General features: G+C 41.4%; 1 protein-coding gene across 1 annotated transcript in view; it reads right to left on the reverse strand.

Moving 5' to 3' along the window:
* Positions 1 to 537: 537 nt before the first annotated feature.
* LOC126342056 (peptidoglycan-recognition protein SA-like) overlaps positions 538 to 18,367 on the reverse strand; it is a 67,847-nt gene continuing 50,017 nt past the window's right edge. The window contains exon 4 of the mRNA XM_050001823.1: positions 538 to 1,781. Within this exon, the coding sequence (XP_049857780.1) occupies positions 1,597 to 1,781 (185 nt within the window). The 3' untranslated portion in view covers positions 538 to 1,596. The remainder of the gene's footprint in view (positions 1,782 to 18,367) is intronic.

The following is an 18,367-nucleotide window of genomic DNA, read 5'->3' on the forward strand; positions in this document are numbered from 1 at the left end:
ATGCTGAAACAAATAGTATACTCAAAATAACAGATTACTATATACTATTGAAGTAAATATATCTTTGTTTGAATTAGAAAGTCCTCAACCTGAACTTTATAAAGAGGTTTTGTACAGCTGCATCATGAAATCATTGTCGGGAATTTCTTAGAGATGAGATAGGCACATTAGCAAGTTATGGGAAATCTTATTTTCTTGAAACATCCAAAAGAACAAACACCATAATCATAATAATATAATAGATTATATTACAAAGAATGATTACAGTAGGAGCAGTGAAACACACACTGGTACTCTACATGTTCAAGAATTGAAAGGAGTCCCTCTAGAAGTTGGATACTTGGCTACACAATTTTCAAGAACAAACTAGAGCATATTAAAGCTCTTGTGGGGTAAACTGTGACAAAGAGTCAATTACATATTTTTTTCTGCTAGCTTCTATTTCTTTGTGTAGGATCTTCAGAGTTTTTCAAAATTAAAATGAAACTGATGAAATATAGTGCAACATAATCTTAGTTAAAACGAAGGAAGATAGGGTTACTTTTGGAAATTTTATTTACTGTGAATATGCAAATTACATAATTTGTCACATTAAATAATTTCTTGTACAACATTCTATTTTCTCAGTATCTTTTTTTTAGGAACCAATGCATTGCAGCTGTATGTAAAGTAGGTCGTTCTGAATTACTCTTAACCTTTATTAATTTCAAACTGGCCTTATAATGAAATAACCAGAAGTTTATTATTCATTATTGTCATGAATTTGGCAATTAGTAAGATTACTACCAGTTTAGAACTAAATTTTTAAGGTGTTGATACTTTAATGGTAACTGAGGTACAGGTTGTGTCAGACTACTCAATTCACATTATTATTCTCTTTCCTTCAAAGGTATATTTTTTTTGTGCTAGAGTTTACCCTCAGACATATAGATGTAAAGAATTTTAAGTCAAAGTGGTTTTGTTTGTAAGACAGAACTAAAACATTAATTCTACTTTTGCTTGCACTTTTTACAATCAGTAAAATTAGGAAAGGTCCTATCAATTCAGTTTTTAACATTCCGTACCATTAAAAATTACTGTGGACTACAGCATTTTGTATTTTACTTTCTTATGGGTAAAAAACGATAATGATATCTCTAAGATAATGATATCTCTAATATTTTTCTATAAATCTGATATACATTTTCTGGATTATCTGCATTTTCTTATGTTATTTGTGTTTGAATCAGAGAGTGTGTGTGTGTGTGTGTGTGTGTGTGTGTGTGTGTGTGTGTGTGTGTGTGTGTGTGTGTGTGTGTGTGTATGGAGGAGGGGGCCAAGAGGAAGAATTATTAATAATTAACAATTTTTTATCTTTCATGCCAAACTCCATATCCTTAGAGTAACAAATTTCATCTAACTTGTGTTTCTCAGATAATAAAGTAACATATCACTCAAAGCTTTTTGTACCAAGTGGAGAAAAACTTCTCTTTGAGATGGATTATAAGACGTCAGATTTGCCAATAATCAATAAAACTTTCATTCAGCAGATGTATTGGAAACATCATATACAGATGTGGCACTGAGATAGGTGGAATCAAAGTCAATCCAGCAGCTTCAGGGCTGCTCAACCCAGGCAGGCCATGTCTGCAGCTCCTGGTAGAGGGCCAATCCAGGACTCTGTGTGGCCACTACCTGGCGTGCTGCCAACAGCTTGTAGTCCTCTGACAGCTCCCCCAACTGCACGCCACACTCCAGCAGCTTCTTCAGTGCCTCCAATTGTGCCCGTGGTGGTAAAGTATCTGCAACACATGACAACACAGAGTCACAACAGTAGCCACCCAATTCGTGATATACTGCTTTGGAAAGACCAAGAGAGAGATAGCTGAGGATTCAGTCAGATTGCCACGCACAGACCAAAGTCAAATGCAGAGTACATAACACCTGGCATGGACACTTGTGAATGCACTCTGGGAGTTTAGTGCCAAGTGGTAAGATTAGTGGCAGTCCCCATCATTTGCTCAGGTGATTTGTGTGCTACTGCACAGAAACACACACCCAACTTTAAGAAAATCTTGAGTGACAGCTCTCTGAAGGAGAGGCAATGATCTATCTGAAGGTATGAGACACAGATGTCTGCTGTCTTTTTCTACATGTGTAAGATATTCGAGAAGACTCTTCTTAGAAATCAGTCACTGAAAGTGCCACCATTTATGCTAGAATGGGCAGATTGTGGTTTTGGAACAAAACACACACCCCAGTTCTTAAATCTTACCAAAAATAGAGGATGTTTTTGGGATATGGAAGATTCCTAGAGTGGAGCTCAGTGATTTATACCAAAGTATGCCAAATAATGTTGACCAAGCTTTACAACTATGCTTATGAATGTATGGGTATCATTTTAAGTGCTGTAGATTGATACAAATGAGAAGCCAAGATTGTCTCACACCTGAAGGTTCATTTAAGATAATGAGTGACTGAGCAATTCAATATGATAACTTACAACTCAGACAATATAATTTCGTTTTTGGTGTATTAAACACAGTTTTCTCATGGATATGGGGTACTTTTTCAGCTCAATATTATGTAAAAATCAACATCTATTTCTTTCAGGCACTGTTTACAATGCATATATTTTGCAGATTTTATGTTGATATCAGGTAATGCAGCACACTTTATAAAGAAGTTACAAGTATTTTGAATATTTTTGAACCTGCTGAGTGTTATTAAAAAAAATTACAAAGAAATTGATGCAATTTTTTCCCCAAGGAAATTGATGCATTTTTTTCCCCAAAATGCTTCGTCAATTTGAGGTACCATTTAATCCGGTGTTAGGCTACACATTTGAAGGAGATCTTATGTTTACCAGATATGCACGACATGACAGCTGACGTAATAGACCTATTTAATTCCACCTACTTTGTATATTACAAGACTAAAAAATATCCCAGCTTACATTTTAATTTTTATAATTTTCCCTAATAAAATGTTATTTTTTCTATAATTTGGTTGATTCTGCAATAATGCTTTGGTATACTACATAAGCATGGACTATAACAAGTTACAGAAAAAAATTAAGAGCAATACTTTTCAAACTTTACGAAGTATTTGTACCTGACTTGTGAAAAATACAACTTGCAGGAAATTGTGAATGAAGATAGTAGTGCAATTAAACTGTGGCTCAGAACATTCCTGAAGCATAGTCTTCATCCTGCAGCAGTTCTTCATCTTCAAACTTCCTCTTGGCATTCCTTCTTGCTTCTTTGGTAACTTGTAGAGCAAATCTTTCAGCTTCATGTACCCATTGTTTGTCAATTGCAAGCAACTTATCTTCCATATTAGAGCCACATTTTATGTCTAAATTTCTCAAGACTTCCAACCTTCCTATCACTCCATCACTTAAACACATCACTGCATCTAGTACACCAACATTTAATGTATTTAGTCCTACAAAAACATTCTTGGGTAATCTTTCCCATATGCAATGGTTGAAACTTTCATTTGTATTCTGAGTGCCCCCATGAAGACATTTACTAAGCAGAACAGGGTCACTCAGGTCTCTAAAATTGGTTTTATTTCATTCATTCATAACAGGCTCAGGAAGAGAATGCTTATGATGGTATATTTGACCACTTTCTTTTGCTTTTTGGTAACCTCACCAATAATCTGCTCCTTCAGGGCAAAGTCTGTGAACAGGGTGGTCATCTGTCAACAATTTATGAAAGTTGGTGGCTCCCACAGCTTTATTCATTGCTGTATAATTCAGAGGTGCAGTTCGTCTAATGACCAGTCCATAGTGACTCCTGAAGAAGATCTGTTTCAGTTTCTGTCTATCTGCCTCAGCCAGACAGAGGTTTTCCATCAGATAGCAACTTTCCTTTCATTTCTCTTTGTAGCTTCTTCAGTCTAGCACCCATCCTCTTTTGCTCATGTTCACATTATTCCAGTTTTGTTAATAATGTATCCACATAAACATTGAACTCATCAATTTTATTGAAAGCTTTAGAGTCCCCATCGCCTAGTTACTTCGTATATCTAACATTATAAGTGGGCAATGACCCATGAAATATTTTTAGAGCTCCATCACACTCCATACCTCCACTGTAACCATCTTAATTCTTAGATTAATTCTTAGAATACTGATGTTCAATATGTCCTTCAGTCCTACCATGGGAGGTGTAGCAGTAATTAGATAATCACTCAACATCAACAACTTTTCCATTCTCCAGAGAAGCAGCACTTACACCACCATTCATGGAATGATGTCCTCAACATTGTCATATACCATCAAGTGCAACAGCAATGTCACTGGTTCCACTAATATTTACAGTTTCTTCTACTGCGAATTTCATAGATGCTTTAGACACAACTGTCAAGGCACATAGAAGTATTTTTGTGTACTTTCTGAACCTACTGGGAGGAGGAGGAGGATCCAACAAACCACAAAACATTAGCAACCTTTATTCCTTTTCCTATTACACTCATTGCATCCACTAACTTCAAATTCACATCATATGAATTGTGCAGAATGTTCCAAGTCATTTTATAGGTAGTTTTATTGCAGGATCTACACAGAAAAACTAATTTTGAAGCTAAATCCTTCCTGCTACTTTCTTGTTCAGTTATTTTCAGACAGCCTACACCACTACATTGTTTACATTTTGCCACTTTCTTTATCAAAGAAGATAAGATGCCCACATCAACAAACAACAAATCCACGGTCAGTCGGTCATCGTTAACATAAAAATTTGAATCACCAGGAGATGTGCCATGTGGGAGTTTCTTCCATGAAGAACTGACACATTTGTTACTTACAACAGTATGGCTTGCTGTTTGTAAACTGGTTACCACATAATTTCCTTTTATTGAACATATTGATGGTGGCATAGTTTGTATTTATTGCACACTACAGGATATGTAGCATTTGGGCAATAAACATTCAGTAACACATCAAAAACCTGCTTCAGAGAAACAAAAGTAAATACTAGCAAAGAATCATTTACAGAGACTAGACACCTGCACTGTTACCAACATACACAATGTATCATACATATATTCGCTGGAAACAAAGTTCGCAGTCCTTTTCGAAATAATACTGGTTTCTGTAACAGAAATAAAGGGGGCATGGTAGCATACATGACTGTAACTTCAAAATTTGGTATATGTAGGTCATTTTTCATATGAAACCCTATAATGTATATATCAATATAATCAGCGAAGACTATAGAATTCAATGAAGTCATAAGAAATTTCGATTTTTCCACCATTTATAAGTACCCTGTATCTTTAACTACTCAGAAGACAGATTTAGTGCACTATTTGATCTGGGGAGTGATTCTTTTGGACTTCACATATGTTAAACAGCAACAAACTAAGGGTATCAGGAGAAATATCCCAAAAATGCATTAACAACTGAAACTGTGCCAACATCTCTGAAGCAGAACATACAACCTACATGTATTTCAATTAAGGGACTAGACAGTAGGTAAATGGAGCCCTTAGTGAATCCTGAAGCATTGTTACCAGAGTTTAAAAATCCCACAGAGGAACTTACAAAACTTACTTCTGTATTTCAGGGCCTGTTTTGTCCATCTAATGATATAAGAAGTGTAAGTTAGCACTGGAACTACATACTTATTCATGGTATTTTTCCATTTACTTCATATTCCAAAATAGAGCAAGTTCTGTCAATGTATGCAATTTTGATGTACTGGTTTATGGTTCTATGCAACAGCTGTCTTCTTTGGAAGATCCTTAAGTACTTTTATATTCATTCAAGGATCTTTTGTTTCCATCATTCATTTCAAGCCCAGTCAACTGAATTGAGTTCTTCCTCTTGTTCAACATCCTGTGTCTGTACAGGCCAAATGACATGTTTACATTTTTAGCAAAAATCCTCAACGTACAATGCCAGGGTAACCAGAGGCCCAACAAAGGACACAAGCTCATTGATAGTCATGAGGAAGAGTGTGACACTTAGTACAGAATCCCATGGGATACCATTTTCCTGAATCTGAGGAGCACTGAGTGAAGTGCCAATTTGAGCCCGGAAGAGCAGCGACATAAAATCTCACAGATAAAAATCGGAAGGGGACCACAAAAGCCCCAGTCATAGAGGGTGATGGTGCCAAGCCATGTCATACACCTTATGTAGGTCAAAGAAGACCGCGACGAGGTGCCGACGGTGAGTAAAGGCCTGACAGATCACTGATTTCAATTAGAGTAAATGGTCAGTTGGAGATCGTTGAGTCTGGAAGTCACACTGATACAGGGACAAAATGCCCCAAGATTCGAGTACCCAACATAATCTGAAGCTGACCATCCTTTCGAGCAGTTTACAAAGTACATTCGTCACAGAACCACATTCAACCTTAGTTACACCTTGCATCCACTGTGGACTAACGCCTCAGTGGGCTGTCCGTGCAGTTGACACCTTGCATCGTTTGACAATAGGCAAAAACGTGACTTCTCAGTGGATCGCACTGCTGTCCGGTTTCTGCTATGTTTTGCTCAGTCACGACGTGTAGATTTGTGGCCTCTGTGGGTAATGCCCTTCAGAGAGTTGCCGATTCCAAATGACTACTGCACAAAATTTCCTTCGCAATTTTTGGACGGAAATTTACAACATTAATTTTTATAATCAGACTCCTGAATGGCTTAATGCCACCTGCCATACATTCCGAACCTATGCCAACCTTTTCCTCTCAGAGCAGCACTTGCAACGTACATCCTCAATTATATGCAGTACTATTCGTAGGCAGTGTTGCATGGCTGTGAGCGATACACCATCTGTTAATATACGTCTGCAGTGTTGCAACAGATAGGCCAACTTTGTTCTAAGTGTGGTAACTGCCACACCCGAACATGATGGTTCCTTGCTGGCATTCTGTCAAGTTTCAATGTCGACCCATCTTGCTATGCTTATTCCATACTACCGACTGGCTGTTACATACCACTTCACTGCCACGACTTACGACACCAGTGAAGGATCACATGATCACCTACAGTGCTCCAAAGTGGCCAGAGCGCTCTTTTAAGTGAATGACCTTTTTGCCCCCTGTGTTCTTGCATGCTAGATTACTAGAGGACGAATCCTCGTTTAGCCATTTAAGGGACAAAAGTTCTTTTCGGTGTAAAGAAGTACATGCCAGTATGCAATGCTTGGCAATAGCAAGAAATAAACCAGCTCAATTTGTTGGTCATTTTATGTTTACTACGAGGCATGAGCCAGTAAATACTCATACAAATTAATGAGTAGAAAACAATTACACGTAGTGTTATAACGTTTCCAATTGTTTACCACTGATGTATAAGCTCACCAGACAAAAAATTAGGCATAGATGGATCGTTAAGCGTTCAGTAACGGCGCAGCGCTCTCGTCACGCGCTTAACCGCGCGCACTGGCTCTGCACGAGCATAAGGCAGCAGCGACCAGCGAGACGTTCGAGTTTCAAGCGGACGTTGTACGTAAACATGGATGAATATAAGAGCCTTACAAAGTCGCAAAAAGGGGAAGTTGTGTTTGGCCGTGTCCATAGTCATATGGTGTGTGAAGCTGTTGGATTTGTTGGTGATATGAGGCAGACTGTTCAGAGTGCCTACCAGCAGCGGTGTAAACCACTTGGCCGCGAAACTAAATGGTTCAAATGGCCCTGAGCATTATGGGACTTAACATCTGAGGTCATCAGTCCCCTAGAATTGGAACTACTTACACCTAACTAACCTAAGGACATCACACACATCCATGCCCGAGGCAGGATTCGAACCTGCGACCGTAGCGGTCACGCGGTTCCAGACTGAAGCGCCTAGAACCGATCGGCCACAGCGGCCGGCCGGCAGACCGCGAAACGCGTCAGAATTATGGTCGGAAAGAGTTCCTCAGTGGAGTCTAAGACGCGTTTCAAGGCTTCTGAATCAAAATCGCTTACAAATCTAATTGCTGCAGGCAGTGAATGAACTTCCGCACCATCCTGTTAGCGAGAGAACAGTTGTAATATTTCTGGCTCGGCAGCCATCATATTGAGGTACAAGAAGCTCTTCTTGAGCATTTCAGAAGGCAGTAGTGACAAGATGACGAAATGTGGTATGGGGTACCGATAACAGTGAGTTTGTTCGGTACGGGTATCGTGAGAAAGTCCGCCTAAATTTTAGCCATTCTCCGGGATTGGCTATTCTGTTATTAATATTAGCCAAACTAAACAGTGTATTAGCTTGCAGTTGAAACTAAAGCATCTCTCAATAAAGTTCCATCATTCTATTATTTCACAAGTACTAATAATCAGCAGAATACGCAACTGCTAAATGAAAAGGCAGACGATGCACTTCGGTGATCTTCAGAACGCGTCTGACTTGCATGGCGGGCGGAATGATTCGGCTGTAAGATCACAGCTGGTTCGGCAATATTAGAGGACAGACACGTTGTCTGCCCCAGTCGGTGTCAGTTAAGACTAAACTTGCAATGTGTAGTTTGTATATGTGAGAGCTGTAATTACGAAAATACGCAGTTCATTTATTTGTTGAACAGAAATTATTTGTGACTCTAAAGTTGAATGTAATTGTACAGTTCTCGTGCTCTGCTAATAGAAACCGAGTGGCAACCCATTTAAACAAACCAATTAGAGATTTAATTATTTCTAAATTAACAGTTTCTCGCCAAGTTTCTTACAGCCTCAAGATAACGGATTACGGCCTATGTGCTGTTTTCTGCACAGGGAACACGTAATATAAAAGACTGCAGGTTGGTAAACATTTATTAGAACTTATGCATTCAACTCAGGGCGGTGGAAACAAATAGGCAACTCCCGTGTACTGCAGTACTAGTACAAATGAGATCTTGTAACACGTCATCTGTGGTAACACAGAGGAGGTATGAAGAAGAGTGATATTTTTGAGGAAAGGGTTTTACCACACACACCTCTTTCTCTCCCTCTCAACTTGCCGTACAGTCAGATGGGAACTGCGTACAATAAACATTTCGAGTCGGTCACCTAGCAAGACGCCATTATTCACATACGCACATCAAGACGACAGCGAAGTTCATCGGGCTCGAGAATGTATGAATGGTTTTCTGAACATACACTAAGTGATCAAAAGTATACGGACACCCCAAAAAACATACGTTTTTCATATTAGGTGTATTGAGCTGCCACCTACTGCCAGGTACTCCGTATCAGCGGCTTCAGTAGTCATTAGACATCGTGAGAGCAGAATGGAGCGCTCCGTGGAACTCGCGGAACGTGGTCAGGTGATTGGCACCTGTGTCACATGTCTATACGTGAGATTTCCACACTCTTAAACATCCCAAGGTCCTCTGTGTCCGATGTGGTAGTGAAGTGGAAACGTGAAGGGATATGTACAGCACAAAAGCGTAAAGGCCGCACAGTTGTCGCCTTACGTCTCAAAAACAGGCTTGAGGGATTATCCACTGTTCAAAGTGCATCTGAGCCAGCATAGGATGCCTCTGCTGTTGGAACTGTGGCCGGAGATGCGCGGATAAGGCAGAGGAAGGGATTTCTTGTCATTGGGAGCATCAAAGTTACTCCCGCAGTGGAGCCTCTGAGGGACATAGCGGGCAGGCCGGAAAACGACAGTGACGATTATTTGCTTGCCGAGACAGGGAGGGGAGGGATGGAGGGAGGGAGGGAGGGAGAAGTCTTATCTTAATATGTGGAGGCAGCGACCGAGAACACTGGGTAAACCCGGCTGCAAATCGTGGCTCATGCCGGCACGAATGTCGGCCGCCGCCTGGGTTCAGAGGCCGTCCTCGGCTCCTATGGGCAGCTGGCTGATTTACTGAATATAGCTGGCCTCGCGCAGGGTGGAAGCAGAGCTGTCATTTTGCAGCGTCGTTCCCAGAACCGATCGTGGTTCTCTGGTTCGAAGCAAAGGCCTAACCAGAGGCTCAGACGATTCTGCAACGGTCCCGGGTGCTGATGTTTTCGACCTCCGCTACTAGGTGGAGACATGTAGAAACCCCCTTAGCATGTCAGGTGGGCGATACATAGGAAACAGCTACTAGGGTAGCAGAATAAGTGTGGCATGCACATGCGTGCGTTTTATTTATTTATTTAATGTATTAGGATATAGAAGTCCCACTACAGGCTCGATAAGACGCTTTCTTAGTCCAGACAGGGTAGCAGTCGTCATAGCAGATCCAGAGAAAGAAAACGTTTGTATAGTGTTAGTTAACTGCAGGAGCACCTCAGGAAATGTCTCACTTATACACGGTAAAATGGCCACATAGGCTGAAAGCAGATTTCAGTAGCAGTGAAATTCTAAATTCCGACTGGAATGTATATCATCGTGCGAGGTGGAGTAGTGGTTAGCACACTGGACTTGCATTCAGCAAGACGATAGTTTAAACCCGCGTCCGGCCATCCTGATTTAGGTTTTCCGTGACTTCCCTAAATCGCTTCAGGCGAATGCCGGGATGGTTCCTTTGAAAGGGCACGGCCGATTTCCTTCTCCATCCTTCCCTAATCCGAGCTTGTGCCTCCTAATGACCTCGTTGTCGACGGGGCGTCAAACATTAATCTCATCCTCTTCCTCCGGGATGTAAATCGCAAAGAAAGGCTGAACGCTGGTAGTGTAGGTGTGTGTATAGGAAATACGATGAAATCTAGTGAGATTAGTACATATTCAGAATGTGAAATACATTTGGTGAAAAGTGTTGACGCTTTTACAGATCCCTCGTCTCAGCAGCAGTTGTAGTGGCGGAACATATGAGAGGAAAATTGGAGAATATTTCACGTTAATTTCCTAGTCATATTGTAATTTTAGGTGAAATTGTACCAGCCACAGATAGGGAGACTCGTGTATTTAGGATGGGTGGTAGTGTGGTGTGGTGAGGTAGTGTGGAATTGTTTTAAGTGTGTGATCCGATAATTACTTTGAGTATTAAATCAGAGAACCTACTCGTGAAAATAACATTCTTTGATGTGCTTGTGACAAACATAACCCAACTTGTCGACTCGGCATAGAATACGGAATTAGTGATCATAAGGCCGTCACAGCGTAACTAAAAACGGCTGTAAATAGGAATACAAAGAAAGGCAGAAGGATATTTCTGTTTAGCAACAGCGACAAGAAAGATGTCAAGAATACCTGACAGGTCAACGTGAAAATTTGCTTTCCAGCGCTGACAATGTTGCGCTTCAATGGACACAGTTGAAGATCGCCATAGAGTACACTTTACACAAGTATGTGGCGAACAAAATTGTGCTGTGATTCGACAACCGTGTTAAGAAAATGCTACGAAAGTAAAGACAGCTTCACTGCAAATTTAAAAGTGGCCAATCCTCACAGACAAAAAAATCTAAACGAAGCCAAAATTAGCCGAAGTAGCGCTGTGCGTGAAACGTTGAACGAATTGTAAAACAAAATTCTGTCTACCGACTTGACAGAAAATCCTAAAAAATTGGTCTTACATCAAATCAGTAAACGGATCGAAACCATAAGTCCGGACACACTGTGGTCATAATGGCGTTGAAATAGAGGGTGACACAGAAAAACGTCTGTTTCCAAAAGTGTTTCACAGAGGAATATCGCATTGTAGTTTCTCCTTTAAACAGTTGCACGATTGAGAAAATAGTATATCGAAATAAGTGACTAAGGGATAGATATCGCTCAGAGGAAAGGCTATTGGACATGTCTGGGTACCAATTCGGTTCTACACAGAATATGTGAAAAAACTTCGCCGCCCCCTAGCAGCAGTGCGGAGTCTGTCTCGCCCGCGCATCAGCTGAGTGGTCAGCGCGTCTGACTGCCACGCAACGGATTCGGACTCGACTCCCGATTGGGTCGGAGATTTCCTCCGCGGTCTGTTGTAGAATTTGGGAACACGTTTTATGCTCCCATGTTGTATTTCTGGAGACTAAAAATACCCTCTGTAGGAACCAGAATGGGTTCCGAAAACAACGTTCGTGTGAAACCCAGCCCGCTCTCTCGTCCACGAAACCTGGGAGGCAGTAGATGCCGCACTCAAATACATGCCGTGTTTCTTGACTTCCGGAAAACGTTCGATGCAGGTCCGCACTTCCGCCTGATCAACAAAATACGAGCCACGCAATTTTCAGACGAACTGTGTGACCAGATCGAAGAGTTTGTTACCAACACAACACAGCATCTCATTTTGATCGGAGAGAAGTCTTCACAAGTAAAAGTAACTTCGAGCATGTCCCAAGAGACTTTTCACTATGTGTATAAACATTCTAGTAAATAACATCGGAGTATCACGAGGTTTTCGCAGATGCTATTGTACACAGAGAAGTCGCCGTGCTGCAAAATTGTACCGAAATGCAAAAGAATCTACACCGGATAGACGCTTGGTGATTGGAATGTCAATTGTCCCTAAACAGAGACAAATTTAACGTAATACGAATATATGGCCGGACAAACCCTTTACTGCACGATTACACGATTGGAGAACAACCACTGGAAGCAGTTACTTCCACAAAATATCTAAGTGTTTGCTCACAGAGAGATTTAAATTTTAACGATTACATAAAAGTAATCGCGGGTAGGTCTGATATCAGACAGATTCACTGGAAGAATCCTCATGAAATGTTGCCCCTGTGACCGAGCGGTTCTAGGCGCTTCAGTCCGGAACCGAGCTGCTGCTACGGTCGCAGGCTCGAATCCTGCCTCGGGCATGGATGTGTGAGATGTCCTTAGCTTAGTTAGGTTTAAGTAGTTCTAAGTCTAGGGGACTGATATGTTAAGTCCCATAGTATTGAGAGCCAAGCCAACAAAAGGGTACTTGATAAACACTTGTTCAACGAACACTATAATATTGTTCGTCAGTCTGGGATCCGTTCCAGACAGAATCAATAGAGAAATCTGAAGAAGAGCAGCAGCACAGGTTAATTAGCAAGCACGAAAGCGTCACGGAGAACCGCAGCTAACTCTTAACTGATGCTGCAAGAGAGGGGTTTTTAAGCCTAGTTTACACGACGACATTGGGTTGCGCCACTCGTTGCATGGAATGAATTGCACACAAATGGTTTCATATTTGGCCGTAGACACGGTGAAACCGGTATACACTTCAGTTTCGTCGTTTTGTAGGTTCCTGAGTCGTGCCTGAAATGTAAGTTTTGGCAGCTGCACGTCGCATGAGTTGTGATGGAGTTAAAGCTTGTTGCATGGAATTGCTGCAAAAGAAAAAAAATAAGAAACGTACTTTGATTCTTGACTGGAGAAGAAAAGACGTCAGCTCGATTGCTCAGCATCCTTGCTAAAATAATTTATAATGGAAGGCTCAAGAAGTTCTTTTAACTATCTTAGACTGCCACCATAACCGTTCAAGTTTCTTCTAAATAGAGTTAATTACGCGATGAGGAATAAACTTACTATAATGCATGAACCACTGCCGCCAGAACAAAGTACATATAACATTGCGTACATTACAATCGAGAACACTCGGCATGCTATAAGATGCGGTGTTAGTTGCTGATGGCGCTTTTTCATTGACACCAATAATTATTAACATTAACAGAAATGATTATTGGCAGCAGGCCGCATTAAGAAGAGAATGGTTTGCAAAGTACTCTATTGAAGATAGATCTGTTCGGTGGCAATATTTCAAAATTCAAACATGTCAATGAGGAGCACTGCTGCGACGTTTTAAACAGATAAATACAGGGTGATTCAAAAAGAATACCACTACTTTAGGAATTTAAAACTCTGCAACGACAAAAGGCAGAGCTAAGCACTACCTGTCGGCGAATTAAGGGAGCTATAAAGTTTCATTTAGTTGTACATTTGTTCGGTTGAGGCGCTGTTGACTAGGCGTCAGCGTCAGTTGATGCTAAGATGGCGACCGCTCAACAGAAAGCTTTTGTGTTATTGAGTACGGCAGAAGTGAATCGACGACAGTTGTTCAGCGTGCATTTCGAACGAAGTATGGTGTTAAACCTCCTGATGGGTGGTGTATTAAACGTTGGTATAAACAGTTTACAGAGAATGGGTGTTTGTGCAAAGGGAAAAGTTCTGGACGGCCGAAGTGATGAAAATGTAGCACGCATCCAGCAAGCATTTGTTCTCAGCCCAGGAAAATCGACTCGCAGAGCTAGCACAGAGCTGCAAATTCCACAATCAACTGTATGGAGAGTCCTACGAAAAAGGTTAGTTATGAAACCTTATCGTCTGAAATTGGTTCAAGCACTGTCTGCAGCTGATAAGATTAAAAGAATCTATTTCTGTGATTTTATCCTTGCTCAAATGGAAACAGATGAATCTTTCGTTTCAAAGATTGTGTTTAGTGATGAAGCAACTTTCCACGCTAACGGGAAAGTCAACCGTCACAATGTCTGTATATGGGGCACTGAGAATCCGCGGGAAACAACTCAGTATGAACGTGACTCGCCTAAGGTGAATGTTTTCTGTGCCATTTCAGCCAATAAAATTTTTGGTCCCTTTTTCTTCGAAGGTGCTACTGTAACTGGACTACAGTATCTGGAGATGTTAGAGAATTGTCTGTTCCCTCAGCTCGAACAAGAAGCACAACAATTCATATTTCAGCAGGATGGAGCGCCACCACATTGGCACTTATCTGTCCGTAACTACCTGAACGTCAACTACCCGAGGCGATGGATCGGCCGCCAGGCAGCCCGTGACAGAGCACTTCATCACTGGCCTCCAAGAGGCCCTGATCTTACCCCCTGCGATTTTTTCTTATGGGGGTATGTTAAAGATATGGTGTTTCGGCCACCTCTCCCAGCCACCATTGATGATTTGAAACGAGAAATAACAGCAGCTATCCAAACTGTTACACCTGATATGCTACAGAGAGTGTGGAACGAGTTGGAGTATCGGGTTGATATTGCTCGAGTGTCTGAAGGGGGCCATATTGAACATCTCTGAACTTGTTTTTGAGTGAAAAAAACCTTTTTAAATACTCTTTGTAATGATGTATAACAGAAGGTTATATTATGTTTCTTTCATTAAATACACATTTTTAAAGTTGTGGTATTCTTTTTGAATCACCCTGTATTTAATAAAGAAAGCAGCTTCTTGATTTCTGTAGCCTTCCCTCCTGTCAACAATATCCCTTAAAATAAAAGAAAGAGTTGGCCAGCTCGAACGATGGGATTTTGGTCTTTTAGACGAGATCATTTCCACAACTAGAATTACATTTGCTTGCATTTTTCGTAATTCAGTTGTATATGTGCTCCTAATTCAATAAATTTTGCCCTGCAGCTCATATATTGTCAAACTATAAGTGTTCTAACCGCACGTGAAGGGTCTCAGGAGCACCAATATGTTGCTTATTTTTGTAATCAGCATCACTGAACTTCCACAAACACCTATGCAAAGCGTAGACCGCCAAAACCCGAACATTATTCTCTGTTCCCACTTCATATTTCAGTTTGTCTACAATCTGCGAACACACACAACACCAAAACTCGTGCAACTAGTGTCGCCAAAGTTGGAACACGCCGAAAGTGTAGTTTCACCGGTGAGTTGCGCAATCGGGAGGAGCGCATACGCAGTGGCCGGTAGCGCAGTTGCCTGCAACCTAGTGTCGTCGTGTAAACTAGGCTTTGATCACGGTGTGGTCTACTGGTAAGGCAGGAATGCACATTCACAGAAAAATCAACGAACATATTGCTTTCTCCTACGTGTATCTCGCGAAAACACCACGAAGATAAAATTAGAAAGATTCGAGCTCACACGAAGACTTGACAGCATACTTTCTTCCCGTAAACCGTAAGTGACAAATACGACGTGAAACTAGTACACTAAGTACTCTCCCTACAGAAAGATGGCTAGCGGATTGTAGATATAATGGTCTTTATGCTCAATTTTGTCCTTACTCTACCAAAACAGGTAGAGTCATCCTTGAAGACAACTATGTTAAGTCTTCCACGACTCGTCTCACCTACGAAAACAAATATGTGAGCACGTGGGAGATAGTCGCATCTCCGCCCGTCCCTCACAGTCAATCGCTCACGCGGTTGACGCTATCGTCTGTGAGAGGAAATGGGTTTTGCGGTCGCTGCCTACCGGCTGCTGCACTTAACCACTTGCCATGCGCTTCCCGGATACAGAACGCCCGTCGGAAACCGCAGCGGTGGAGTGCAGTAGACGGCGTTTTCCGGCGTCTACCAAGAACTTCCGCGCTTGCAATAGCGCCGACTGCCGCGCTGCCGCACTCTCGTCTGTGTCCGTGACGTAGCCGTTGGAGTGCATGTGGCACCAGGGGAGACTGCTGCGTCATTCGCTGCCGCCCACACTCAGTACAAGCTATGAGGGCAACTCAACGCTTGCACTTACCCGCAGTCTGTAGTTGCCGGGACTTAGTGTTTATACATCTATCTGCACCCACAATTACATTGGTTTACGAGTAAGGAAATGAAGCTCTCGTCAGGGCGAATATTCGTTGAGCTTAACTGTGTTGTGAATTCAAAACGACGTGCAGAGGCGTCTTCAGGAAACTTCGAATACTAACTACTGCTTCCAAATATATTTAGTCCTCCATTGCATTTGTCATAAATAATAATCTCTTCCACATACCAACAGTTCAGTTCATGGAATTAATACTAGAAATAAATTCATAAAAGTGTGCAGCCATAAGTTTGAGAGGCATCTAAGGGATTTATTTATTGGTGGCCAACTCCTAATCCTCTGACGAATTTCTTAGTAGAATCGACTGATATATTACTGCCTTCTCACCACAGCTTCGCACGGGTAGAACTAAGAAACTATGGCCGGTATACTTAGCTGATGTAGCCATAATAAATTACGTACATAGACAAACCTTCCTCACCGTTCAGTCTGTCTATTACCGAAAACCGTATCAAAACACCTGCAGCAGTTAGTAGTATTGCCCTTCACATACAGATGAAAATGCGCCTGCAGGCTATAATTTACAATCTGGTTGTCGTTGTCGTCGTCGTCGTCGACAGTCCAAATACTGTGTAAGTAGGCTGTTGAGGTTCTTATATTGGTAACGCCACCGCCAGGTAGCGCTCTGTATGAAAATCACTGGCTGCGCTGTGTGCAGTCTGTGGCTGGGTAGCATTGTTGGAATTTGCTATTGTAGGGTTGGGCAGTTGGCTGTTACCAGCGCGTAACGTTGCGCAGTTGGAGGTGAGCCGCCACCAGTGCTGGATGTGGGGAGAAAGATGGTAGAATTTTGAGAGCGGATGATCTGGACGTGTGTCCATCAGAAAGAGTAAATTTGTAATATTGGATATCATGGACTGATATATATATTATGACCTTTGAACGCTATTAAGGTAAATACATTGTTCTCTATCAAAATCTTTCTTTTGCTACCTATGCCCATCAGTAGTTAGTGCCTTCAGTAGTTTGAATCTTATTTAGCTGGCAGTAGTGGCGCTCGCTGTATTGCAGTAGTTCGAGTAACGAAGATTTATGTGAGGTAAGTGATATGTGAACGTATAGGTGAATTTAGTCAGGGCCATTCTCTTGTAGGGATTATTGAAAGTCAGATTGCGTTGCGCTAAAAATATTGTGTTTCAGTTTAAGCACAGTCATGTATAATTCTTCTAAGGGGACGTTTCAACTGGTCTGATACAGCTCTTCATGGTACTCTATCCAGTGCAAGCCTCTATCTCCGATTAACTACTGCAACCAGCATGCATCTAAATCTGCTTGCTGTATTCATCTATTTGTCTCCCTCTACGATTTTTATCCCCCACCCCCCACACACTTCCCTAAAGTACTAAACTGGAGATCCCTCGATGTCTCAGAATGTGTCCTATGAACCGATACCTTCTTTTGGTCAAGTTGTGCTTATGCTACAAATTTCTTTTCTCCCATTTCTATTCACTACCTGCTCATTAGCTACGTGATCTGCTCGTTTAATCTTCTTCATTCTCGGTAGCGCCACGTTTAAAAAGTTTCTATTCTTTTTTTTTTGTCCGAACACTATCGTCAACGTTTCGCTTCCATACAGGGCTCACTACATACTAATACGTTCAGAAAAAATTTTCCGACACCTAAATCTATATTCGATGTTAGCAAATTTATCCTTTTTCAGAAATACTTTTCTTGTTGCCAGTCTACGTTTCATATAAGCTCTACTTCGGCCATCGATGGTTACTTTGCTGTCCAAATAACAAAATTCATCTACTGCTTTCTGTGTCTCGGTACCTTATCTAATTTCATCAGCATCGCCTGATTTGATTCTACTTGCTTCCAAAAACCCTGCCCAATCCGTTCAACTGTCGGTTCAAGTCCTACGCTGTCTCTGACAGAATTACAATGTCACTGGTGTGGACTTTAATTCCTACTCCAAATTTTTCTTTGGTTTCCTTTACTGCTTGCTCAGTGTACAGATAGTGTACTATTTTTCGTGAGCTGTCTGCACCTGTATTCTGTGATATGCGTGGTATGCCCTGAAATTTGGTGACGACCGAGAGCT

This window comes from Schistocerca gregaria, chromosome 1 (assembly GCF_023897955.1).
Source record: "Schistocerca gregaria isolate iqSchGreg1 chromosome 1, iqSchGreg1.2, whole genome shotgun sequence".
In the NCBI taxonomy this organism is placed as follows: Eukaryota; Metazoa; Arthropoda; class Insecta; order Orthoptera; family Acrididae; genus Schistocerca; species Schistocerca gregaria.